Below are 26,836 nucleotides of genomic sequence, written 5' to 3'. Positions count from 1 at the left end.
ATAAAGAATCTAAGTGCTTAAGAAATACATTCAAATTCCCTGAGGGAGATCTATACAGTGCTAACACTACAGCCGTGAAGTCATTTACAGTAATCTCAACACCACATACTTCAATTTGTTGCTCTATACAATGGCTCTTTAAATCTAATGCATTGTAAGATATGTTGTTTTTTACATAAATTACCACTCCACATTCTTCCATGATGGTTCTTGAGTAATGCGCTGCCTGACACACAGTATTACTTGGTTAGTACATCACCACAAACATATGCACCGGGAATGTACATGCTTTGACAGTTAGCTACGTCTCTCTCTTCTAGGACTGACATGGTAGCTGCCTTGCATTTCTTAATGACTCTGACCTTGTCAACCACAAACCGAATCTTAGTACAGTCATGATTTCCCTGAAGAGATTACATGACAGCAGAGACTTGTAAAATTGTGTTACCCATTTCTCTAGCCAGTGAAGATTCATTCTATACCTTCAGATACAGTGTCATGTAGGAGTAGAACAGCAAGAAATACGTAGCTCCTCTAACAGTAATGACAGTTTATCACCTCCCAACACTACATGTGCCAATGTTTCAGTGCATTTTTGAATATGTTTGTTAACAGATTCATCAACACAACAAAAATTTACGATCTCAGTAGCATCTTATTTCTTAACTCATACTTTACTATTCATCAGAATCTTCATCGCTGCTCTTTGATTCGTCAGAGCTCCCTGCTGTACTTTGTTTTATTTCATAGTTAGAATTAGTTGAAATACCACCTACCGTATTTACTCAAATCTAAGCCGCACTCAAACCTGAAAAATGAGACTCGAAATAAAGGAAGGAAAAAAAAAAAAATTCCTGAATCTAAGCTGCACCTGAAATTTGAGACTCGAAGTTCAAGGGGAGAGAAAAGTTTTAGGCCGCACCTCCAAATCGAAACAAAGTCGGTCCATTGTAATATGAGACACAACTTAGGTCGAATGATTGACGATACAGCTACAGTAGTTTGGTTCGAGTCGCAAGCTTAGCAGTTAAGCTTTACCAGGTAGCCTTTGCTATGCGTCAGGCGCTCCTCTGTATTTATACTGGTAGCCTTCCTTTTTCACGTGCTTCGTCTGGTTTGAATCGATTGCTTATTTTGCTTTGATCTGATAAGTGCCGTTTTCCTTGTTATAGGCGTTTATGTCACTCTAAGCTGAAAATGCATTACTGTACTGTGTCATGCATTGTTTGTCGCATTCTGATAGTGCGTGTTTGCGGCCTGTCGTCGCTCGCGGCATGGCTTGGTTTTGTGCAGGCTACCGCCGCTTACAATTAAAAACAAAAAAAAAAGAGAGAGAAATCATCTCATTAGCGGAACAATGGCAAGAGACTACTATTTCTTGTTACTTACACTGCTGCTTTCTTTGATATTGATCAACAAGAACCAAATAATAGACTGCGTATGATAGAACATGTTCTGAACGAGAGTTAGGCGAAAATTTTTCTCCATTTGAAAATCTTTGCGGTCGCTTCTTTAGTACATCAAATTCTGCACAGAAATTAGAGTCATCTTAGATTTTAAAATCTAGTCAGTTGCCGTCCTTCATTTCTGACTATATCACTATTAGGCATAAGAATAATACGAATATAAACATGACACGATACGTATATTCTTCCGCGTTTGCTGTTGTCTCACTCTAGTTTCGTAGTTTATTAGGCAGACAGGATTTAAATAAGATAGCAGCAAACACGAAAGAACACGTGGCAAAATGTTTATATTCGTATTACTCTTATGATGAAGAGAATACTGCATGTGATTCACATTTCATCAGGTTCCTATTAGCAACCATCTCTTCTCACAGGTAGGAAAAAATTCAGAACGTAGAGTTGGCCATATTGACAAACATCCCAAACAGTCTTGCCAGTCGGATTTTCGTAATACATGGAAGTTCTGCTACATTCGAAGATGAACAATACGGAATTTGTATTTACTTCGTTGGATAATGTATGAAAATTGTCTTCCACCTTTTTTTTTAATTTATTTACTGACGCAGAGGTTTTGGCGCCAGTATTTATCTTTGTGCCTACGAAGCATGCCTGTGTAGTGCTACATATATTCGAAGGCAGAAGTTAGTTGTGGCAGCACCTACCGACATTTTTCAGAACTTCCACTTGCTTTGCACTCGATTCTAAGCTGCAGGTGGGTTTTTGGATTACAAAAACCGGAAAAAAAGTGCGGCTTAGATTTGAGTAAATACGGTACATCCTCTCCTTTGGATTCAACTTCTTAAGTATTATCTTTCAAGTCAACACCTGCTAATCTGTGAGACCGAAATGATGAGCCATACTACTCTATTTCACTGTGCCTGTTTGTTTCATTTGTATAACATTTTATTCCATCATAGATGCTGCACTTACAGTTTCATATATGCATTGCAGCAGCAGACACAATAAAAGTAGCAATCAGCAGTGCTTAGTTTGTTGAATGGGTAAAAAATATGCCATTGTCCCAGTTCCACATATCCCCAAAATTTGATTCTGCCAAATTCTGTACTCTCTGAAATCGAATGTTTAATCCAAAGATGAAAGTGAACAAGTTTGATGCAGTATTGCTAATATTGTTTATTACTCATCTTGCTGAATGAAATGCATACCATGTCCTTTCTGAAAGGTTTGCAGAAGTAATGCACATACCAGTTTTCTAAAAACTTACATTGAGATTGTGCTCTCCTTCCTCTTGTACAAATTAGTAGAGCCCTTCGGATTACTCCACAATATGCCTCTTGGCAAGGTGGTAACGACAGTATTATCAAATGATAGATTGGCACTCACTGTATAGTGTAGATGTTGTGTTGCAGGCAGGGGAAAAAAAAAAAAAAAAAAATACACCACCTATTAAACACGTAAGCTTTTGGTGCAACCCCCCCCCCCCCCCCTTCCCACACACACACACACACACACACACACACATGCGCGCAAATGCAGATCACACATACATGACCACTGTCTCTGGCTGCTAGGGCCAGACTGGGAGCAACTGCGCATCATGGGAGAAACAACGGTCGTGTGTGTGTGTGTGTGTGTGTGTATGTGTGTGTGTGTGTGTGTGTGTGTGTGTGTTTTGTCCACTTTGGAAGAAGACTTTCTGATCGAAAGCTATGTGTTTAGTAGTCTTTTTGTTGTGCTTGTCTGTGACCTAACATCTCCTGTATACAGTGAATAGCAATGTATCTTTTTTATAATATGGTCATTATTCCAGCCTAGATTTTCTATTGTTTGTTTCCTTTTAAGACCTTATAAAGACAGTTACTGACAATTTCTTTTTTCTTATTGGAGAAAAGTAAAACCATATGGGGGCCAGACGTAGATTGTAAATGAATAGGGAATAGAGTATTTTTATTTTCCCTGTATGCAGTGTCAATAACGTCACCTCACACACTTCATTTCCGGCAGCACCTCCTTCTCAACACATGACTGTCCCCCACCACCTCACCATAGTCTTCAATTTATATCCTATAGCACTTCTGGGTGGACAAATAGATGAAGGATGTAGTTTAAAACAGTAAACCTAAACTTAAAAGTCAAACTGCCCTTTTATAGAGACTGCCATCATTATTTAAACATAATAAACAACATCAAAACTGCCAAAAGAATTTTTTTTCAAAAGAGCAGAAAATTGTAGTGAAATTCATGAAAGGATTGTTTTAAATTGTTATATCTTAAATCAATAAGTATGTCAGCATTTCCCAGGATTTTCTGGCTTAATTAAGACTAGGTCATGCCACCATAGTGGTCAGACAGTGGACTTGCCTTCGAGAGGACAACGGACCCGAGTCCCATCGGGCCATCAAAATTTGGGTTTTCCTTGATTTCCCTAAATGATTTAAGACAAATGCTGGGATGGTTCCTTTGAAAAAGATGACATTCGGCTGAGGAAGCTAATTTCTGTGGCAGGTCTGATGACACAGTGCTGGTGGAAGCACGAGTATTTCAGAGCACACCATTCATTGCACATTGTTAAACATAGGGCTCTGCTGCAGACAATCCCCGTATGTTCCCATGTTGACAACACTGTTGAATTACAATTTCTGTGGCTCAGGAGCATTGAGATTGGGCAGTGAATCAATAGAAATGTGTCATCTGGTTGAATCATTCGTGTTTCGCATTACACCTGCTTGACGGTTTTGTGCACATACACCGTCAACAGAGTGAATTGGTGCTTGAAAGGTGCACTTTGCTACAGACTGAGGCCAGTGGGAGCAATATTATGCTATGGAGGACATTCACCTGGTCTTCTGTGGGTCCTGTGGTAGTAACTGAAGGCTCCATAACAGCTTTGTTCTGTGTGAACATTATTGTGCACTGTCCGCACCCTGTCTCTAATGAAGGTGACATGTTTCAACAATATGACTTTCAGTGTCACGAGGCCAGAATCAAATTCACCCCTTCTGAATCTGATGGAATACATCTGTGATGCTATCAGATACCAGTTCTGCACCCAGAAACCACTGATCTCCAATTTATGGGAATTACATGACCTGTGCTTAGACATGCGGTGCTGCATAATGCTGGGAACATACCTCACATAATGCTGGGAACATACCTGAAATTTGTTGAACTTGTCCCACACAAAATCACTGCTGTATTGTGTTCTAACAGTGGTTCAAATGGCTCTGAGCACTATGGGACTTAACATCTATGGTCATCAGTCCCCTAGAACTTAGAACTACTTAAACCTAACTAACCTAAGGACAGCACACAACACCCAGCCATCACGAGGCAGAGAAAATCCCTGACCCCGCCGGGAATCGAACCCGGGAACCCGTGCGTGGGAAGCGAGAACGCTACCGCACGACCACGAGATGCGGGCGTTCCAACAGTGGACAAACACATTATCAAACAGGAGGTCATAGTGTTTTGTCTCATCAGTTTATATATTCAATGCTTGAATGAAAGGTGTGCTCTTTTCCTTTTTTCTGCCATTGTGTGTATGTGTAAAGCAGGATGTTCTACCATTTGGGTTTGTTTATATGAAGGCTGTCAGTATTACCACCTGCACAGATACTAAATGCTCCTTTTGTGAAGACCTTTTATCTTGAGAACACTTTTAACTTTGTTTCACAAATGGCAGCACAGTTTCAAGAAAGCTTCTTAATTTAATGTAATAGTTAAAATAATACCTTCAGCAAAAGATGTGTGCGTTGGAGTGGGGAAAAAGATTGGAGATGTATGTAGTTTAATTTTCGTAAATTGTTAAGAAGGTTAACAGCTTGGCATGCTAAGATAAATTCAGACATTCTCCAAAAAGAGAGAAAAAGATTAATTTAACAGAATCAGTGAGGTATACAAATATAACAACAGACTTGTAGAACCATTATTTTGTAGGTTAGGTTAGATTAGATTCAGCTTTTGTTCCAAGACCCAAAACATGAGATGATTCTCATGGGTGAGTAACATGCCAGAAAGTATAACATAAAAAATATAAAACATTTGAATGCCCTGATCATTTGTCAGGAGATTGTCAAACTAGGTGAATACAATACAAACTGGAACAGCTAATATTTTCAGAATTGATACGCTGTCGGACTGAAATATTGTTATGCACTATTAATAAATTTATCAAACAAAAAGTACATAATCTTGACTGTTATGACAAAGTGCTCTCAGAACTGAAATCTAACAGACATTCTTATTTAAGCTGGCCTAACATCCACTGTTAAGATATTCATCTATAGAGTAGGATGAGTTGCCTATCAAAAAGTCTTTCAAACTCTGTTTAAACCATGCTTTATCTGATACCAAGTTTTTAATGGTGTCTTTCTTCCACAGATAAATTGTGTTGTAATGCGAGGTTTTAATGAAGATGAAATGTGCAGTTTTGTGGAGTTAACAAAAGAGAAAAAGGTTGATGTAAGATTTATTGAGTACATGCCTTTCAGCGGCAACAAATGGAATGATGGGAAGATGGTCTCATTTAATGAAATGCTCCAAATAATTAGAAAGCAGTGGCCTAATTTTGATCCTCTTCCCAATGGGCCCAATGATACCTCAAAGGTACGTGCAGTATTACATATGAACATACATTGAAAATAATTTAATGTTTATGACTTACTACCAATCACAAGAATACTTCACATCTGCTGGTGGTATGAGAGATGGACTGGTTTAGTTACATATTTCTCATCCCATTCAGTAAGTCTGTCCCAGCCTGGGTTTCTCTGCAGCTTTTCTGCAACTCTCCCCATTTCCTAAACCTTGACAAGCCTTTTCTTTCTTCCCTTTTCCTTCCCCTTCATTGTTTCTGCCAGAAGAAGAAGCCACTGGCTCCGAAAGCTTGCACATTTCCATAACTTTAAGGGGAGTTAGAAGCGGAAAACATTCTTTTTCACTTTTTTGGGTTTTTATCTGATTATAAAATTTGCAATTTTCCAAATAAAATGATATGTATATTACTTATAAACTTGCGTGGGAAGTATTTTATTTTATTTTCTAAAATATAATCTACACCAGTTGAAAATGTTAAAATTTTTACATGCATTACTTCAAGACCTAATAAAATCAGTAATTTTTTATATACAGGGTAGTCCATTGATCGTGACCAGGCCAAATTTCTCACGAAATAAGTGTCAAACGAAAAAACTACAAAGAACGAAATTTGTCTAGCTCGAAGGGGGAAACCAGCTGGCGCAATGGTTGGCCTGCTATAAGGCACTGCCATAGCTCAAACTGATATCAACTGTGTTTTTTAAAATAGGAACCCCATTTTTTATTACATATTCGTGTAATACGTAATATCTTAGAAGAAAGATTAAGAAAAGGCAAACCTACGTTTCTAGCATTTGTAGACTTAGAGAAAGCTTTTGACAATGTTGACTGGAATACTCTCTTTCAAATTCTAAAGGTGGCAGGGGTAAAATACAGAGAGCGAAAGGCTATTTACAATTTGTACAGAAACCAGATAGCAGTTATAAGAGTCGAGGGACATGAAAGGGAAGCAGTGGTTGGGAAGGGAGTAAGACAGGGTTGTAGCCTCTCCCCGATGTTGTTCAATCTGTATATTGAGCAAGCAGTAAAGGAAACAAAAGAAAAATTCGGAGTAGGTATTAAAATTCATGGAGAAGAAATAAAAACTTTGAGGTTCGCCGATGACATTGTAATTCTGTCAGAGACAGCAAAGGACTTGGAAGAGCAGTTGAATGGAATGGACAGTGTCTTGAAAGGAGGATATAAGATGAACATCAACAAAAGCAAAACAAGGATAATGGAATGTAGTCTAATTAAGTCGGGTGATGCTGAGGGAATTAGATTAGGAAATGAGGCACTTAAAGTAGTAAAGGAGTTTTGCTATTTGAGGAGCAAAATAACTGATGATGGTCGAAGAAGAGAGGATATAAAATGTAGGCTGGCAATGGCAAGGAAAGCGTTTCTGAAGAAGAGAAATTTGTTAACATCCAGTATTGATTTAAGTGTCAGGAAGTCATTTCTGAAAGTATTCGTATGGAGTGTAGCCATGTATGGAAGTGAAACATGGACGATAAATAGTTTGGACAAGAAGAGAATAGAAGCTTTCAAAACGTGGTGCTACAGAAGAATGCAGAAGATTAGATGGGTAGATCACATAACTAATGAGGAAGTATTGAATAGGATTGGGGAGAAGAGAAGTTTGTGGCACAACTTGACCAGAAGAAGGGATCGGTTGGTAGGACATGTTCTGAGGCATCAAGGGATCACCAATTTAGTATTGGAGGGCAGCGTGGAGGGTAAAAATCGTAGAGGGAGACCAAGAGATGAATACACTAAGCAGATTCAGAAGGATGTAGGTTGCAGTAGGTATTGGGAGATGAAAAAGCTTGCACAGGATAGAGTAGCATGGAGAGCTGCATCAAACCAGTCTCAGGACTGAAGACCACAACAACAACAACGTAAAGAAATATGAATGTTTTAGTTGGACCACTTTTTCCGCTTTGTGATAGATGGCGCTGTAATAGTCACAAACATATGTCTCATAATTTTAGACGAACAGTTGGTAACAGGTAGGTTTTTTAAATTAAAATACAGAACGTAGGTACATTTGAACATTTTATTTCGTTTGTTCCAATGTGATACATGTACCTTTGTGTACTTATCATTTCTGAGAATGCATGTTGTTACGGTGTGATTACCTGTGAATACCACATTAATGCAATAAATGCTCAAAATGATGTCTGTCAACCTCAATGCCTTTGGCAATACGTGTAACAACATTCCCCTCAACAGTGAGTAGTTCGCCTTCCGTAATGTTCGCACATGCATTGACAATGCACTGACGCATGTTGTCAGGCATTGTCGGTGGATCACGATAGCAAATATCCTTCAACTTTCCCCACAGAAAGAAATCCGGGGACGTCAGATCCGGTGAACGTGCAGGCCATGGTATGGTGCTTTGACGACCAATTAACCTGTCATGAAATACGCTATTCAATACTGCTTCAACCGCACACAAACTATGTGCCGGACATCCACCATTTTGGAGGTACATCGCCATTCTGTCATGCAGTGAAACATCTAGTAGTAACATTGGTAGAACATTACGCAGGAAATCAGCATACATTGCACCATTTAAATTTCCATCGATAAAATGGGGGCCAATTATCCTTCCTCCCTTAATGCCACACCATACATTAACCTGCCAAGGTCGCTGCTGTTCCACTTGTCACTGCCATCGTAGATTTTCCGTTGCCCAATAGTGAATATTATGGCGGTTTAGGTTACCGCTGTTGGTGAATGATGCTTCATCGCTAAATAGAACGCATGCAAAAAATCTTTCATCGCCCCGTAATTTCTCTTATGCCCAGTGGCAGAACTGTACATGACATCCAAAGTCATCGCCATGCAATTCCTGGTGCATAGAAATATGGTACGGGTGCAATCGATGTTGATGTAGCATTCTCAACACCGACGTTTTTGAGATTCCCAATTCTCGCGCAATTTGTCTGCTACTGATGTGTGGATAAGCTGCCCCAGCAGCTAAAACACCTACTAGGGCATCATCATCTTTTGTTGCAGGTCGTGGTTGGTGTTTCACATGTGGCTGGACACTTCCTGTTTCCTTAAATAATGTAACTATCCGGCAAATGGTCCAGACACTTTGATGATGTCGTCCAGGATACCGAGCAGCATACATAGCACACGCCCCTTGGGCATTTTGATCACAATAGCCATACATCAACACGATATCGACCTTTTCCGCAATTGGTAAACGGTCCATTTTAACACGGGTAATGTATCACGAAGCAAATAGCGTCTGCACTGGCGGAATGTTATGTGATACCACATACTTATATGTTTGTGACTATTACAGCAGCTGGCCGGAGTGGCCGAGCGGTGCTAGGCGCTACAGTCTGGAAACGCGCGACCGCTATGGTCGCAGGTTCGAATCCTGCCTCGGGCATGGATGTGTGTGATGTCCTTAGGTTAGTTAGGTTTAAGTAGTTCTAAGTTCTAGGGGACTGATGGCCTCAGAAGTTAAGTCCCATAGTGCTCAGAGCCATTTGAACCATTTTTGACTATTACAGCCCCATCTATCACAAAGCGAAAAAAGTGGTCCAGCTAAAACATTCATATTTCTTTACGTACTACATGAATATGTAATAAAAAATGGGGGTTCCTATTTTTTAAAAACGCAGTTGATATGAGTTTGACCTATGGCAGCGCTATCTAGCAGGCCAACCATAGCGCTATCTGGTTTCTCCCTTCAAGCTAGACGAATTTTGTTCTTTGGTAGTTTTTTCATTTGATGCTTATTTCGTGAGATATTTGGCCTGGTCACTATCAATGGACCACCCTGTAGAAAGCTGTGGATTGCTGTGTTATAAAGGTTAAATTATGTGTTTGTATTGGTAGCACTGTCAAAAATAGTATCGTATCTTTTCATAGTATAAACATGCTTTGTATATCGAAGTGCTAACGTTTTTACGAGGAAAAGTGACGAATAGACTGGTAAATCTCTCAAAAAGTATGACTCCAAAATGAAGTGTTTTTAAGAAATGTGGGTTTCATGGTAATAAATTTTTGAATAAAGAGAAACATTGTGTTCCGCATGTGGTGTGTGAAGTTACAGACAATGAAATACTGGCAAACTCATGAGTATCTAGCGAAACACCCATTAGTGCTTCAAAGATTAAAATGAAACATAGTGATAACACAGTCATCTCAAAACAAAACTCATGTATACGGTAGGTTAGGTTATATTCTGATACATTTACACATCCTAACAGGGGTGTTATGTGAATGTGTGTGCTGTATGTATGTGGAGGGCCAGTTAGCTTACATGAAGACATTGAGGTATCAAATGGACTAGCCAGGAAACTTATCATTAATTCTGCCAGTTGTAAATATACTCATTCATTTTGGAGTTCTGATAAGTGTAAAGATAATTATTTTAAAATAAATATTAGGTGGTTTTATGGATTGAGAGCTATTGGCAAAGGACACACTGCAGCAGAAACAATGTGTGTCGTGATGTATATGCCACGCCCACTTTGTAAAATAGACAAGTATGCAGGATTTATTGGAGCTGCTGTGAGATCTGCTGCATGTGAGTCAATTAAGGGTGCTGCAAATGAAGCTGCTGAAATAAACGATGGTATGATTGACATATCAGTAGCTTTTGGGGCACTTGGTAGAAGCGCAGCTGCAGTTCTAAGAATTCTGTTGCTACAGTGACCAGTGTGGATACTGGAAAGCTAATAGATTCCAGATTTTAACCAAACATTGTTATAAGTATAAATCAGGGAATGAAGAAGGGCATATTTGTGACAGAAATTATGAAGGACAACTAGTCGTACGGAGGCCCGTGCAGCTGTTGAAATTTATAATCGATCTGTAAATTAAAGGGGAGTGTGTTACACTAAGTTCTTAGGTTATGCAGACTCAAATGCATATAACAGTGTAGTAGCCACTCAGCCTTATGGTGAGAAGCTTGTCACAGAAATGGAATATGTTGGTCATGCCCAGAAGAGGATGGGTACCAGATTGAGGAAGTTGAAACAAAGTTTGAGAGACAAGACACTTTCAGGTGGTAAGACCATATGAAGCAGGCTGACAGACAACATGATTGATGAACTACAACAGTATTCTGAGATTGCCATTAGAAATAATACTGAGGATTTGTTGAAAATGAAGCAGGCAGTATGGGCTACCTTCTTCCAGAGACTGTCAGCTGATGACAAACCAGTACACCATCTTTGCCCTCCTGGATCTGGGTCATGGTGCAATTACCGCAATGCCCAGTACTCAAACAGGTCATACAGCCATAAACATTCTATCCCAGCAGCAGTTGTGGATATCATAAAACCTGTTTACAGAGACCTGGCAATCCTGAATTATTGAAGAAGTGTCTGCATTGTCAGACTCAAAATCCCAATGAGTCGTTCAATAATCTTATAGTGTCAGTGTCATCGTAACTGCCATCTGCGTCACATCTGCTGTGCAGCGAGCTACGCTAATTTAAGTATTAACTCTATTTTTCTTACTTGTCACTTCTTCTTCCGTGTGTTTTTGCTTTTAGGAAGCTTTAATTGTCGAGTGCTAGTAATAGTGTTCCATAGATTTTGTGTTTGTTTTGAATACAGTCAGAGAGAGTCCGTTTAGTCAGACATAGTGCCAGTAGTGCTAGTGTTTGTTTTGAATACAGTCCAGAGACAGGTAGTGCTATTTTCATTGTTTTCTACAGGAAGTGTCTAGTAACCACAGTTTAGTCAACTATCAGCCGCCTTTAGTGAATTAGCAGTCTAGTTATAAGTTGATTAACTCTCTACAGTAAATTGGTTTCTTAGGATGGATAGGATGCGGGACTGCTGTGTACGGACACAGGAGGAGCTGGCCACTGTTCGCGAACAGCTGAACGTGTTGATGGCCGCGGTTAGCCGTCTTCAAGCAGTGGTGAGTCTGGTGCGTTGCATGGTACACCCCAGGTGTTACATGCTTCACCCACTGACCCTGCTGTCGACACATCTTTGCGGGTACCGGGCGCGATTGGGCCACCCTCTTCCCAAGGGGAGTGGCGGGTTCAGCGGCATTCGCGGCGCACGAGGCGGAGGGTCAGTGTGGAGGCTGGCCATGTGGCATCGCCCGTTCTGCCTGTGAGTGGACATGTGGCCACTCCTTCAGCAAGGTCCGAGCAGGCACATGGGGGGAGGGGTTTATTAGTTATTGGGAGCTCCAACGTTAGGCGGGTGATGGAGCCCCTTAGGGAAATAGCGAAAAGGTCAGGGAAGAAGGTCAGTGTTCACTCTGTCTGCTTGCCGGGGGTCTCATCCGAGATGTGGAGGAGGAGGCCGTGCCGGCAGTGATAGAGAGCACTGGGTGCACCCGACTGCAAATTGTTGCTCATGTCTGGGTTCAGAGGTCATCCTCAGTTCGTACAGGCGGTTAGTGGAGTTGTTGAAGGCGGAAAGCCTCGCGGGGTGGAATCTGAACTAGCTATTTGTAGTATCATTCCCAGAACCGATAGTGGTGGTCCTCTGGTTTGGAGCCGAGTGGAAGGCTTAAACCAGGGACTCAGACGATTCTGCGGAGATCTGGGGTGCAAATTTCTCGACCTCCGCTATTGGGTGGCGAAATGTAGGGTCCCCCTGAATAGGTCATGCGTGCACTACATGCAGGAAGCGACTACAAGGGTAGCAGAGTATATGTGGAGTGCACATGTGGGTTTTTTAGGTTAGAGAATTCCCTCCCTAGGCCCGACAAGACACCTCCTGAGATGCGGCAAGGTAGGAGTAGACAAAATGCAACAGGGAATAACAATACTAATGTGCTAATAGTAAACTGCAGGAGCGTCTATTGAAAGGTCCCAGAACTGCTCTCATTAATAAGCGGTCACAATGCCCACATAGTACTAGGGACAGAAAGTTGGCTGAAACCAGATGGAAACAGTAATGAAATTCTAAACTCAGATTGGAATGTATGCCGGAGAGACAGGCTGGACAGTGAAGGGGGAGGCATGTTTAAAGTGATAAGAAGTGCAATAGTATCGAAGGAAATTGACGGAGATCCGAAATGTGAAATAATTTGGGTGAAGGTCACGGTTAAAGCAGGCTCAGACATGGTAATTGGATGTCTCTATAGGCCCCCTGGCTCAGCAGCTGTTGTGGCTGAGCACCTGAAGGATAATTTGGAAAATATTTCGAGTAGATTTGCCCAACATGTTATAGTTCTGGGTGGAAATTTTAATTTGCCGGATATAGACTGGGAGACTCAAACTTTCATAACGGGTGGCAAGGACAAAGAATCCAGTGAAATTTTTTAAAAGCTTTATCTGAAAACTACCTTGAGCAGTTAAACAGAGAACCGACTCGTGGCGATAACATATTAGACCTTCTAGTGACAAACAGACCCGAACTATTTGAAACAGTTAACGCAGAACAGGGAATCAGTGATCATAAAGCGGTTACTGCATTGATGATTTCAGCCGTAAATAGAAATATTAAAAAAGGTACGAAGATTTTTCTGGTTAGCAAAAGTGACAAAAATCAGATTTCAGAGTACCTGATGGCTCAACACAAAAGTTTTGTTTTAAGTACAGATGGTGTAGAGGATCAGTGGACAAAGTTCAAAACCATCGTACAATATGCGTTAGATGAGTATGTGCCAAGCAAGATCGTAAGAGATGGAAAGAAGCCAGCGTGGTACAACAACCGAGTTAGAAAACTGCTGCGGAAGCAAAGGGAACTTCACAGCAAACATAAACATAGCCAACACCTTGTAGACAAACAAAAATTACGCGAAGCGAAATGTAATGTGAGGAAGGCCATGCGAGAGGCGTTAAATGAATTCGAAAGTAAAGTTCTATGTACTGACTTGGCAGAAAATCCTAAGAAATTTTGCTCTTATGTCAAAGCGGTAGGTGGATCAAAACAAAATGTCCAGACACTCTGTGACCAAAAAGGTACTGAAACAGAGGATGATGGACTAAAGGCCGAAATACTAAATGTCTTTTTCCAAAGCTGTTTCACAGAGGAAGACTGCCCTGTAGTTCCTTCTCTAGATTGTCGCACAGATGACAAAATGGTAGATATTGAAATAGATGACCGAGGGATAGAGAAACAATTAAAATCACTCAAAAGAGGAAAGGCCGCTGGACCTGATGGGATACCAGTTTAATTTTACACAGAGTATGTGAAGGAACTTGCCCTCATTCTTGCAGCAGTGTACCGTAGGTCTCTACAAGAGCGTAGCGTTCCAAAAAATTGGAAAAGGGCACAGGTCATCCCTGTTTTCAAGAAGGGATGTCGAACAGATGTGCAGAACTATAGACCTATATCTCTAACGTCGATCAGTAGTAGAATTTTAGAACATGTATGATGTTCGAGTATTATGACTTTTCTGTAAACTAGAAATCTACTCTGTAGGAATCAGCATGGGTTTCGAAAAAGGCGATCGGGTGAAACCCAGCTCGCGCTATTCGTCCACGAGACTCAGAGGGCCATAGACACGGGTTCCCACGTAGATGCTGTGTTTCTTGACTTCCGCAAGGCGTTCGATACAGTTCCCCGCAATCGTTTAATGAACAAAGTAAGAGCATATGGACTATCAGACCAATTATGTGATTGGATTGAAGAGTTGCTAGATAACAGAACGCAGCATGTCATTCTCAATGGAGAGAAGTCTTCCGAAGTAAGAGTGATTTCAGGTGTGCTGCAGGGGAGTGTCGTAGGACCGTTGCTATTCACAATATACATAAATGACCTTGTGAATGACATCGGAAGTTCACTGAGGCTTTTTGCGGATGATGCTGTGGTATATCGAGAGGTTGCAACATTGGAAAATTGTACTGAAATGCAGGATGATCTGCACCGAATTGATGCATGGTGCAGGGAATGACAATTGAATCTCAATGTAGACAAGTGTAATGTACTGCGAATACATAGAAAGAAAGATCCCATATCATTTAGCTACAATATAGCAGGTCAGCAATTGGAAGAGGTTAATTCCATAAATTATCTGGGAGTATGCATTAGGAGTGATTTAAAATGGAATGATCATATAAAGTTGATCGTCGGTAAATCAGATGTCAGACTGAGATTCATTGAAAGAATCCTAAGGAAATGCAATCCGAAAACAAAGGAATTAGGTTACAGTACACTTGTTCGCCCACTGTTTGAATACTGCTCAGCAGTGTGGGGTCCGTATCAGATAGGGTTGATAGAAGAGATACAGAAGATCCAACAGAGAGCAGCATGCTTCGTTATAGGATCATTTAGTAATCATGAAAGCATTACGGAGATGTTAGATAAACTCCAGTGGAAGATTCTGCGGGAGAGACGCTCAGTAGCTTGGTACAGGCTTTTGTTGAAGTTTCGAGAACATACCTTCACCGAGGAGTCAAGCAGTATATTGCTCCCTCCTACGTATCTCTCGCGAAGAGACCATGAGGATAAAATGAGAGAGATTAGAGCCCGCACAGAGGCATACCGACAATCCTTCTTTCCACGAACAATACGAGACTGGAATAGAAGGGAGAACCAATAGAGGTACTCAAGGTACCCTACACCGTCAGGTGGCTTGAGGAGTATGGATGTAGATGTAGACCAAAAAATGATTTTCTTGTAATGAAGACACTAAAGTGGGGGTCAGTCATGCTGTTATTGCTTTTAATGATGGCAACATTGGTAGCGTGAAAGTGCTACAACATATGGGAATTAATTCTGGAGCAAACTGCATCAGAGAATTTGAATGGATGGACAAGGTTTGCACTGGTAAAGCAGAGTATGCAGCACAGTTGGCCACTACGGAGTCCAGAAAGAAGAAAACAAGAAAAAACTTAAAAAAGATCAAGAGGATGATATACAGTATGGTGCAGGGTGCTTCTGAGTGACTAAAAATAAAATGTTAAGCATATATTGAGTTACAGTCTATTAAAACTTTAATAACTCTTCCTGAAAATTTACATTTTCTCTTGCATTTTTCCCTAAATCTCAGAAACTAGTTCGAGTAGCGAATTCAAATTTTCAGGGAGTAATAACATACGTATCCTGAGTCTTCTGAACTAAAAGAAGAACATAATGTTATGTATAAATAAAATGATTTAGAATAACATACAAAAAAGTACACAAAATTTTAACTGTGTAATTAAAAAATTGTATTTCCAAAAGCAGTGGCTGAAATGCAATTATTGTAAGACTCAGAACATATAGTTTAATGTCCTGTAAAAGTTTCTTGTCAATAGCTACAGTTGTTCCTGAAATACGGGGAAGTTAAGTCACTAAATTTAACATTGTCAGGATAGGGCGTTCAAACTCCCCTTAATGCACGTTTTCTCCTTCCTCCACTTGGTGAGCAACACATTTATAGTATTTTCACAACAGCAGTAGCTATTTTCTTACAATTTCTTTTTGCAGGCATACCATGTCCCGGGCTTCAAGGGATGCGTGGGATTTATTACCTCAATGAGTGAACACTTCTGTGGCACGTGCAACCATTTGCGGATAACAGCTGATGGCAATTTGGAGGTGTGTCTCTTTGGGAATTCAGAGATATCTCTCAGGTGAGTGATGAAACATAGAATAATCATGTCCAAGTGAAAATTCATGCGAGGAAACCATAAAATTACTAGAAGACTGACAGACTGATCAGTATTTTACCTCCAGGAGGTGAAATTCCAAAACTTCTTATAGACACATTCGTTCCTCTTGTCCTCACATTAGTCGTGGAGTCCGAGTGACCTTTCAGACCTTCAGGAACTTATCCCTCTTTCCTCTCTCATGAAGGAACTGATAGTTCCAAATGCTGAGTATAGAATAATACTTTCTAACTGTTTGCCATGCACATTAGGTATGTGGTTGGTATATGGAAGAGATAAACTGCAGTTAAATCCAGCAGGTATGAAATGAGTTATCTTTTCTTGAAGTTTTCAGCTTGCACCCTCCTCCCTCCCAGACATACAAACCAGATACCTCTAGCTAAATAATTTGTGAGTATATATAATTTGCCTCTGTCAACATCATGTTACACTAACCTATTTGTGAGATTAAATTAAAGGAAAGTAATCAGGACTGGAAATTATGTAAAGACATTTTTAGCTATGTCCCTAGGTTTTAATAAAGTTAACACAGTATTTCTGTCCATGTGATGGTAACTATGATTTGCCAGCCACCGTTGCCGAGCGGTTCTAGGCACTTCAGTCCAGAACCGCGCGACTGCTATGGTCGCAGGTTTGAATCCTGCCTTGGCTCAGATGTTAAGTCCCATAGTGCCCAGAGCCATTTGAACTGTGATTCATGATTATCAGAGTCTATATGTTCCAAATAAAAATTGTAACTTCATGTGTATAAATGTACAAATTATTAGACAATGGGACCAACAACTGACACTTTTAAATTGATGACTAGACTAAGAGATTAATAATAGGAAAAATACTGAAAGATACTTGGCGATAAGTTTGTTTCAGGACAAGGTAAGGGGGGTGGGGGGTGGGAAGAATCAGCTCTCTCTTTGTGAGCACACCAGAAATCCTTTATCAACCCAAGGTAAAATAAGATATAAAAATACAGGGTCAAACAACTAATTTAAGTATCTTAAAAACCAAATGACTAATAAAATTGGAAGCTAAGAAAAGTAAGTTCGTAGTAAGTAGGGTGAAACACAGGGGGCTGCAACTTATTGACATTGTTGTTTGACTTGTCTATCAAAGAAAAAAGAAATGGATCAAAACAAAATAAAAGTGAGAATGGAAATGTATCACAAGCAGATAGGAATAAGCAAGGAACATATTCTTTAATAAATAAAAAAAAAAAGAAACTGACATGTGAGGCAGATGTTCCTACAATTTTATGTTCAAAGCACAGCAGTCTGTGAAAGCAAAATATTTATGACATTGAAAAAAGAAAATCAGTGAGTGAAAAGTGTGTGTAGGTGAATTGTGGTGAAAGACTGGATATTGGAACTTCTGTTAGGCTGCCCAGTATTAGTTAACTTGGTAGTAAAGGAGCAAGTTTGCAAGGGCAGATAACTGTTTGGCTACGTAAAATAGAGTGGGAGTATGGAAAAGCTAGTCCAAGATAGGATGAAAAAGATAACAGCAACTTAAAAAATGAATTGATAAGTTACCATGAACCCCATTCCAATCTAGTGAATGCAGTGGTTGACAATATCTTGTGACACTCGCCTATAAGGCTCAAACAATAATTGCTAAATAAAAATACAAAATGTTGACAAGACTGTATCTAAGCTGTCACTCTCTTTTGAAACAAGGGTGTTTAAACCAACAAACACGCAGGAAAGCAGGGACAACTTGCACACTAGAGAAGGATGGGCAGTATCATTGAAGGAGTGAGCATAAACCGTGTGGAATATGTGTGGTACAAGAAATGATAGTAAGAAAAAAAAAGAAGAAGAAGAAGAAGAGGAAAAATGTTGATCTGGAAACAAGGGAATAAAAATTTGCCACGTGAAGAGACAAAATGGTACTGTGCTGATGAGTGTGTACAAGTGGTGATATACAATATACATTGATAAAGGAACTCTGCATTGGGCCCAGAAGACCACGCAATGCTCTTCGAGAGATGTCCTCTACTATATATCTATGGAGAGTTAGGGGATCAGTATACAACTCTCCAGGCTGTTATCAACTTCCAGAAGTGGAAGACACTACTTCTCACTTGAGTAGCTCCTCAGCTGGAACTACAAGCAGAGTGTACCCTATTCCAGTCTGTCCACCGAGCAGAATTTCCCTGCTCTACAAGGAATTGAACCTGATCCCTTTCTATGGCACGCCTGTGGCATACTGACTGCATAGCTGTGGCAAGACTCATAATATACACTTGTGAACAATTGAGTTATAACTATTCTGTTTATTGGGGAGAGAGTATGTATATTTCCAACGTGAATGAAATAGTTTAGTGTATCGTAACTGGAATGTATTCAGACCTCGTACTTGTGTGAGAGCGCAGTGTCTTAGACACTTGTAGTGTTTGTCTTAGCATGAACTAACCGGTGAGCCTTACTTTCTAGTATTTTTAATTATATATCATTACTGGTGCCTCTGGCACTTATGTGTTGCAATAGCAATAGCTTGCAATAGCAAACATTGAGTCAACCATGGTTTTTGGATTAGAAGTAGAGGTCAGCTGGGTTGACAGTGGGAATAGAGTGATGGGAAGTGGACAATAAGCAGTTATATTGAAGGGTGCATTATTTGATATGTTAAGGTTAATTACAAAACGTGGATTGGAGAATTTTTCACGTTGAGCAGAAGTAAGTTTACAGGACCAGATGTCAAATTACACATGATCTGTGTGAATCCCTATAGTCAGCATGAACACTGGCACACAGATTAATTTATAGGTAGTCTTGCTGTATATAAAAAATCAGATTTGTGCTGAACTGTCATGAACAAACTGTCACTTCTCTGGAATAAATAGACTCTGATTTATTAATTACATCTGTGTAAATGAAAAATATAGGAAAACATAGATTGCTGCTTACTGTAAAGGAGACATGTTACATTGTAGACAAGCACAATTAAAGAGGCACTTACATAAAGCTTTCGGGCACAGCCTTCATCAGCAAAAGAGATACAGAGAAACACACACATTCATACACACAGGCAAGCACATGTCACACACATATGACTGTCAACTCCAGCAGCTTGCCCCTAGCTGCTGGACTAGGGAGTTTTTTTTTTTTTTTTTTCTCTGTGTGTGTGTGTGTGCGTGCATGCGTGCGCGCGCAGTAGGTTTGCTTGTGTGTTGTGCCTGTGTGCAACTTTGTTTTCTTTACGGTAAATAGTGATCTATCTTTTCCTGCACTGTTGATATTCCTACCTGGAATTTCCATTGTTTAATCAGTGTAAATAAGAAGGACACAGTTACATATATTCTGTCACTTGAAGACTAATACATGAAGTCAGTGGACATTATTTTTTATTGCAGGGGATCTTTGTCACCACTAATTATTAATTTTGTGTTCCAGTTAATTAGACATGGTTTCATCCTTTCCTGGATGTGCTCTTTTTGTTAAATCTTCCTTCAAAAGATCTGATTTACTTCAAATTAATAAACCTGAGTATTCTGAAAAAGGAGGTGCAGCTTACAGCTGCAGTGTGACAGTTGATCACAGGGTGATTTTATCACTGCCATATCGTGGGTACCCATGGCTCGAGACACTTATTCTATAAGGGTGTGTAGTCATTGGGCTTTCTTGTACCACAGTGTCAAAGGTGTACTGTGAGCAGATTTATTCAAGGAAAATACTACCACAGTCAGCAGAGTGAACTGCTATGGGCAACAGGATATCATTGACAGGGGTTACCACTGACTAGCATGGCTTTAGCAGCGAACAGGTGGGCCACAATGTAGCAAATGACTCACCAACTCAGTGACAGTCAATAAACAGTAACCATTCATGCCACTGGGAACTGTCACCTCTTTGTGGGATACAAACATGCAATCTGCACACTGCTCGTCACACTTACAAAGATTAGCATTGGTTCGGAACAGCACCAGGGGATGCTCGAAGCATGCAGGAAGGTCGTCTGTCTGATGATTTGCGGTACATATTGCCAAGGTGGCAGGGAGCAAAATAAGGAGTGATCAAAAAACTTCCATTTGAAGGCTGCATAGTTCAGATCAGTATGCCACACACACACACACACACACACACACACACACACACACACACATATCCATCCGCACATATGCCCTGCTTGTGTCTGTATATGTGCGGATGGATATATGTGTGTGTGTGTGTGTGTGCGAGTGTATACCTGTCCTTTTTCCCCCCTAAGGTAAATCTTTCCACTCCCAGGATTGGAATGACTCCTTACCCTCTCCCTTAAAACCCACATCCTTTCGTCTTTCCCTCTCCTTCCCTCTTTCCTGATGAAGCAACTGTGGGTTGCGAAAGCTTGAATTTTGTGTGTGTGTTTGTTTGTGTGTCTATCAACATACCAACGCTTTCGTTTGGTAAGTTACATCCTCTTTGTTTTTAGATATATTTTTCCCATTTGGAATATTTCCCTGTATTATATTATATATCAGTGCTTTCCTCTCCCACTACCATCCTGCAGACCTTGTCCACAAACAGATCTCCCAAGCAATACATTCCTCCCCACCCAACAACAATGTTACTACCCCCAGACCACACAGAAGCATCCCCCTTGTCACCCAATATTATCCTGGCCTCGAATACATCAACTAATTACTCCGCCACGGATATGAATTTCTCAAGTCAAGCCCTGAAATGAGATCATCCCTTGACAATATTCTCCCCACACCACCCAGAGTTGCCTTTTGCCGACCCCCTAACCTCCGTAACATCCTTGTCAAACCCTACAATATTCCCAGACCACCTTCTCTACCCAGCGGTTCCTACCCCTGTAACCGACCACGATGCAAAACCTGCCCCATGCATCCCCCCACAACCAACTACTCCAGCCCCGCTACTGGTAAAACATACACAACTCAAGGCAGGGCCACATGTGAGACAACACGTCATTTATCAGCTGACATGCCTGCACTGCACAGCCTTTTACATTGGTATGACGACAACTAAACTGGCTGAGCGCATGAATGGGCACAGACAAACTGTCCGCCTAGGAGATGTCCAATACCCAGTAGCGGAGCATGCTCTCCAGCATAATTCTAGGGACCTAGGAACCTGCTACTCCATATGTGCCATTTGGCTTCTCCCACCCAACACCAGTACCTCGGAACTGCGGAGATGGGAACTTGCACTCCAACACATCCTTTCATCCCACCATCCCCCTGGACTGAACCTACGTTAACCAACCTCACTCCCATTTACTCTTTAGTCTTCTCCTCTTTCCCTTTCCTCTTTAGCCATTCATGCATCTTTTCATCCTACATAGTTGCGTTTATCTTCCTACTATGTGCCTCTTTACTTCTGTATTCATCCTCCTTGGTTTGAAGCTGGCACAGTAATTACAGTAGAATTTCTTTGGCTTCCCTCTGACATCCATGCCTCCATCTTTGCTACCCTCCCTGTTTACCTTTCCCCTGTTGCTTCATAACCTGGGTTGTGAATAACTGAATCCACTTTTCCTTCTTCCCCTTTTTTCCCCTCTCTCCTCCCTGATGAAGGAACGAAGTTCCGAAAGCTAGGATACGTCAATTTTCTGTTCTGTTTTGTGTATCTATCAGCTGTACTGAGCTGAGGTAAGTACTGGTCAGGCCCTCTATCTCTTTGTTAGTATTTGTTTCGTATATATAAACACACACACACACACAGACAGGGTGATGCGTATTAACATTTAAAAACCTCCAAAGCACTGTAGATGACCCTGAGACAAGTAATTTAATACAAGACACATGGGATCACAAATGTTGGATACGATACAAATGTTGGGAAATGTGTCAAAAGCGAATGACAAATGTCACCAGATGACGTACCTTGCCATGCTTGCAGTGGTTGAGCCTCTCGGTCTGTCACACTTGATCATCCCAACCCAAGTCAAGTATTCATATCATTGTGGCTACAGACACACGTGTGCGACTTTAGTGATAGTGTTTAGGATTTGAGTCTTGCATCTGGCAGGCAGTATTTTTTCATTGTGTTAAACAATTATGTATTTATATTGAAGTTTATTATTTTATTTACCGGTCTTGCAGTTTCCTTGATTTCTTGCAAAGTACAGTACAATGAAAATCTACCACATTGCATAACAAGTAGATGAGTATAAACTTCAGAATAGCATCATCGCCATTAAATGACCTATGTTTTCTTTACTAACTAATGTCTGTAAACAAAAAGAGGAGGGACAGAAGCAAAAAACACAAAGTCAGAACTGCTTTTGCTTGATTACAGCAGGGACAATAATTTTGTAACATCTACATTTACAACAGATCATATTTACAAAATGTTTTCGAAATTTGCTCTGTTTGCTCAAATGAAAGTATTGCACTGCTCAATCATTCCTTTACACTCAACCCCAACTGCTGCACATGCTGTGGTGTATGTCATCTGGTTACATCATATGTTCAGTGTTTCTCACCAATTTTTGGGGTATTTTGAAATGTACAAAAAGGCAAATGCAGAAAGTTATCACATTTTGCTGCACATTACCTGCGTCACAGAAAAATAAAGTATACAAATCTTCTCAGATTTGCCACTGAATTATTTTGTGCAAGCCTCACAATATTTCACCAACACAACTGTTCATCATCTTCAGATAGTGGTGGGTCCTGTCATCACTGCTGCAAGATGTGGCTGGTGATATTCGCACAGCAGAATTGAAATTTGTCAGGCTAGAAGCAGGAGTACGAATGTGTGGACAGGCACTCCCAGTTGGATGGAAATTCCATTCATAGTAGCCTTCTGCTTATGTGTTGTGGGCAATGACTGCACTTCTGGACACTCGTGTGGTTAAAAGCTGAATTAACTCTCTGCAAGGTGCTGCATCAGGTCATACATCGGAGGATCTGGTTTCTACCGTTTTAATTTCATGGCAGTCAGTGCTGGATTCTGGGAAGTGCTTAATCAAAATTCCATATTCCTGTTGGTAAGATTGCCCATCGTATGGATACATGCCTCATTCTTAAAAACACAATCCTAGAGTGATGATGCTGAGGATAAAATTTCAGTCCTCTTGGGAAACGTGTGGTGCCCTGTATTCAGGCAGTGCTCTGCTACCACTAATTTACTGGGTGGCATTTTTGTCAGCGCTGTTGAACACAGTGTTCTTGCACAATGTGAGGTGTCTGCCCTATATAAGATTTCCCATAATGGCATCAGATCTTATATATGATCTGTGTTTTCTAAGGTCAAGATTGTCTTTAACTGAACACAAACAATTCCTTAGTTTTGCTGGTAGATGAAAAACACACTTGATTCTGTTTCTCTTAGCGATTCTTCCTATTTTTGAAAACATGCCACTGAAATATGGCAAAAAAGCCATTTGCAGTGCTTGTCTAAGTATCTTCATTTACATCCCTACAGTGAACTTGCTTTGCTCAGAACACATTTCAAATCTGTTTACAAGAATAAACATTCTGCTGGAACACTGTTCTTAGGTGTTACAGTTCACCAGGCAGACTGTCGGTATCTGAGATCACGTGTGCTCTATGTGCCAGGGAGTGTAAGACACTACCACATTGTGCAGGGTGACGGCAACTTTTGGACCGCAAATATAACTCTGCGTGTATCAGTTTGCAGTAGAGACTATGCCCCAGTGTTCTGTCAGCTTTTCTTCTAACCGTGACATCCAAGAATGGTAAGCTGCTATCTTTTTGTACTTCCACAGTGAACTGAATATTCAGATGGAGCGAGTGCAAATGCTGCAGGAACATAGGTAGTGTCTGTATTATGTGGGCCACACCACAAATGTCTCTTCAGCATTCTGCCAGAAGGAGGAATGTTGGATATTTACTAAGGGAAATAGAGGGTCTCCCATGGGAACACTGTCCACTTGATCAAAGTAGTTGGTGTTACATAAGAAATAGGATGAGGTATGCACATGTTTAAACAGCACCACAATTTCTTTCTCAAACTTGCTGCTAATAACCTCTAATGAGGGCTGCAGGGGCACTTTTGTAAGTAATGATATAACATTTGAGCTAACTAAAAGATCTGAAAGTTCTAGTTTAAGCGTCTTCAGGTATTCTATGAAATCCTCTGAATTCTAAATATGATGGTCATAGTCATCCACATGATAAATTTCAAAGCTGTCACGTGGAAATTGCCAGTTGCATCTTGCAGCAGTGATGGTGGAAATCACCACCACCTGAAGATGCCAAAACGTTGTGTCACTGAAATATTGAGGGAGGGACTTGCATAATGTTATCTGGTGGGGAACCCAAAGTGTTTTTGCAACAGATCTATCAGGCAAGCCTGAAAATTCACATATACTCCAAGCAGTAAGTACCTGTTGTAAAATGGTCACATTAGTGAGCTTGGCAATTAATTAACAGTTTATCAATAAATTTGGCTTCATTTTGCAAGAAATTGTGCTGTGTTCCACTACTCCCTCTTCAACAAAACTAATGTCAGTTTCTCCTCCACCTCTTCAGCCCGAGATCCTATGTATACTCTTAAGCATTTGTGGAAGATACCTGTTTATTTACAAAAATAAAAGTAACTTCTATCATGACTTTCCCATTTTGTCCAGTGGGTTTGTTATCCTGCTGTTGCCTACTGCAAACTACAAGATTACTGTTGAAGATTTCTGCAAAGTTTTTCTTCCTTTTTAGTGTACCAACATTTCACTGTGTGGTAATTGCCTGGTACTGTTTAACGGGTGTTTTAACTGTTGTTTCAGAGATGCAATACGAAGCAAATGCAGTGAGGATGACTTGCTTGCCATGATTGGGGCAGGAGTGAGTAGAAAGAAGAAACAACATGCAGGTAAGATACATTACAGCAAATGTAACTCTATAGATAGAAAGAAAATTTCTGCTTAACAAGTCATAGCAAACATAAGAGCAAAATAGAACGAAAAATAACAGTGATAGATCCTGTGTTTTTTGTGTAAAATTGGATTTAATTTTTTATTTAGTATTCATTCTGATTAATGCCCATTGGTCAACAGTACATTTCAGCCCTAGAATTTGGTTCTGCAAGGTCCACCAGATAACCATATATGGCTGTTGTAACTCCTTTATTGGACTTCAGAAGTTTTCCAGCAACAAATCTTTTTTTCTTTCTTTCTTTCTTTCTTTTTTTTTCTTTTTTTTAAAAAAAAGCTAAAATGCAGAAAACATCATAAAGGAAACACTCAGAGAAAAGCATCAGTGTCCTTGAAACAGTGGAAACTCCAGTAGGAATATCAACAATGTTGGAAAAGACAGATTACTATTTACTGATGAAGGCTGTGGCTGAAAGCTTTATGTAAGTGTCTTTTAATTCTGCCCATCTGCAACCTAAGGTATCTTCTTTATGGTAAGTAACAGTCTGTCTTTTCCTTCATTATTCATTAGTGTTCTTTGTTTTTATTGCTGTTTAGCAAGCATTGTGTGGTATATAAGGGATGCGAATAGCGTCAGATGTTGAATCATCACTCTGGAGGACATGAAGGTGCTGCATATTGGTGTGAGACAGCATTATCTGATGAGAGTTTGAAAGAAACCTCATTGTGGATGTCCATTTGGTCGCCTGGTTAAACCTTGCAACATCTGTATTTTTGGAGTATTTGGATCTGACAGTGGCCTGATGTTGGAAAGTAAGGGCATACTCATCATCAATGTTCCAGTTGACTACATCAGACCACTACAAGGGAAAAAGAGCTTCACACTTCGCAGAGAATTGATGCTGGTGAGCCACCCACAGAAGTTGCTGCAGAGTAGGAGTACAATTACTGATCGGAAGACAAATCGATCAGGAATTGAAAAATTTTGTTCCATCCAAACATTGGGCAGCGCAGTGAAATCTTGAAAAACAATGAGAAAAGGTGCACATCCTCAGTTAGAAGAGGCATTATTTTTGTGGCACGAATAAATAAGAGCCAAAGGTGTGTCAGTTTCAGGTTATCTACTTTGTCAAAATGAGCTGATGAGCTGACTGAAGGAAAGAAGCAAGAATTCCTCGGAAGTAATGGCCGGCAGGATCGTTTCAAGAAGCGGCATGGCATCCATGAAATTGCCATCAGTGCCAAATCATTATCTGGGGATGAATCTGCTATGCTGATTTTAAGAAGAAACTGCACACAATCATTGACAAAGGAGGTTATACTGGCAATCAACTTTACAAATGTGATGAAATTGGGTTGAATTACAAAATCCTGCTAACGAAAACCCTTGCCTCTAAAGAAGAAGAAATGGCTTCCGGATCCAAAAAAATCAAAGATATATTTACTGTCCTCGCTTGCAGTAATGCCACTGGCAATCATAAACTGTGTCTTACTTTAATTGGCAAATCTAAAACACCAA

At 40.3% G+C, this 26,836-nt stretch overlaps 1 protein-coding gene across 1 annotated transcript in view; it reads left to right on the top strand.

Moving 5' to 3' along the window:
- Positions 1 to 26,342, top strand: part of LOC124796233 (molybdenum cofactor biosynthesis protein 1-like) — a 55,903-nt gene extending 29,561 nt beyond the window's left edge. Inside the window, exons 4-7 of the mRNA XM_047260323.1 lie at positions 5,808 to 6,032; positions 16,358 to 16,503; positions 25,231 to 25,316; positions 26,161 to 26,342. Coding sequence (XP_047116279.1) covers positions 5,808 to 6,032; positions 16,358 to 16,503; positions 25,231 to 25,316; positions 26,161 to 26,342 — 639 coding nt within the window. The remainder of the gene's footprint in view (positions 1 to 5,807; positions 6,033 to 16,357; positions 16,504 to 25,230; positions 25,317 to 26,160) is intronic.
- The last annotated feature ends 494 nt before the right edge of the window (positions 26,343 to 26,836 follow it).

This window comes from Schistocerca piceifrons, chromosome 4 (assembly GCF_021461385.2).
Source record: "Schistocerca piceifrons isolate TAMUIC-IGC-003096 chromosome 4, iqSchPice1.1, whole genome shotgun sequence".
NCBI classification, from domain to species: Eukaryota; Metazoa; Arthropoda; class Insecta; order Orthoptera; family Acrididae; genus Schistocerca; species Schistocerca piceifrons.
Note: the sequence above shows the minus strand (reverse complement) of the source record. Positions and strands in the feature narration are given on the sequence as shown.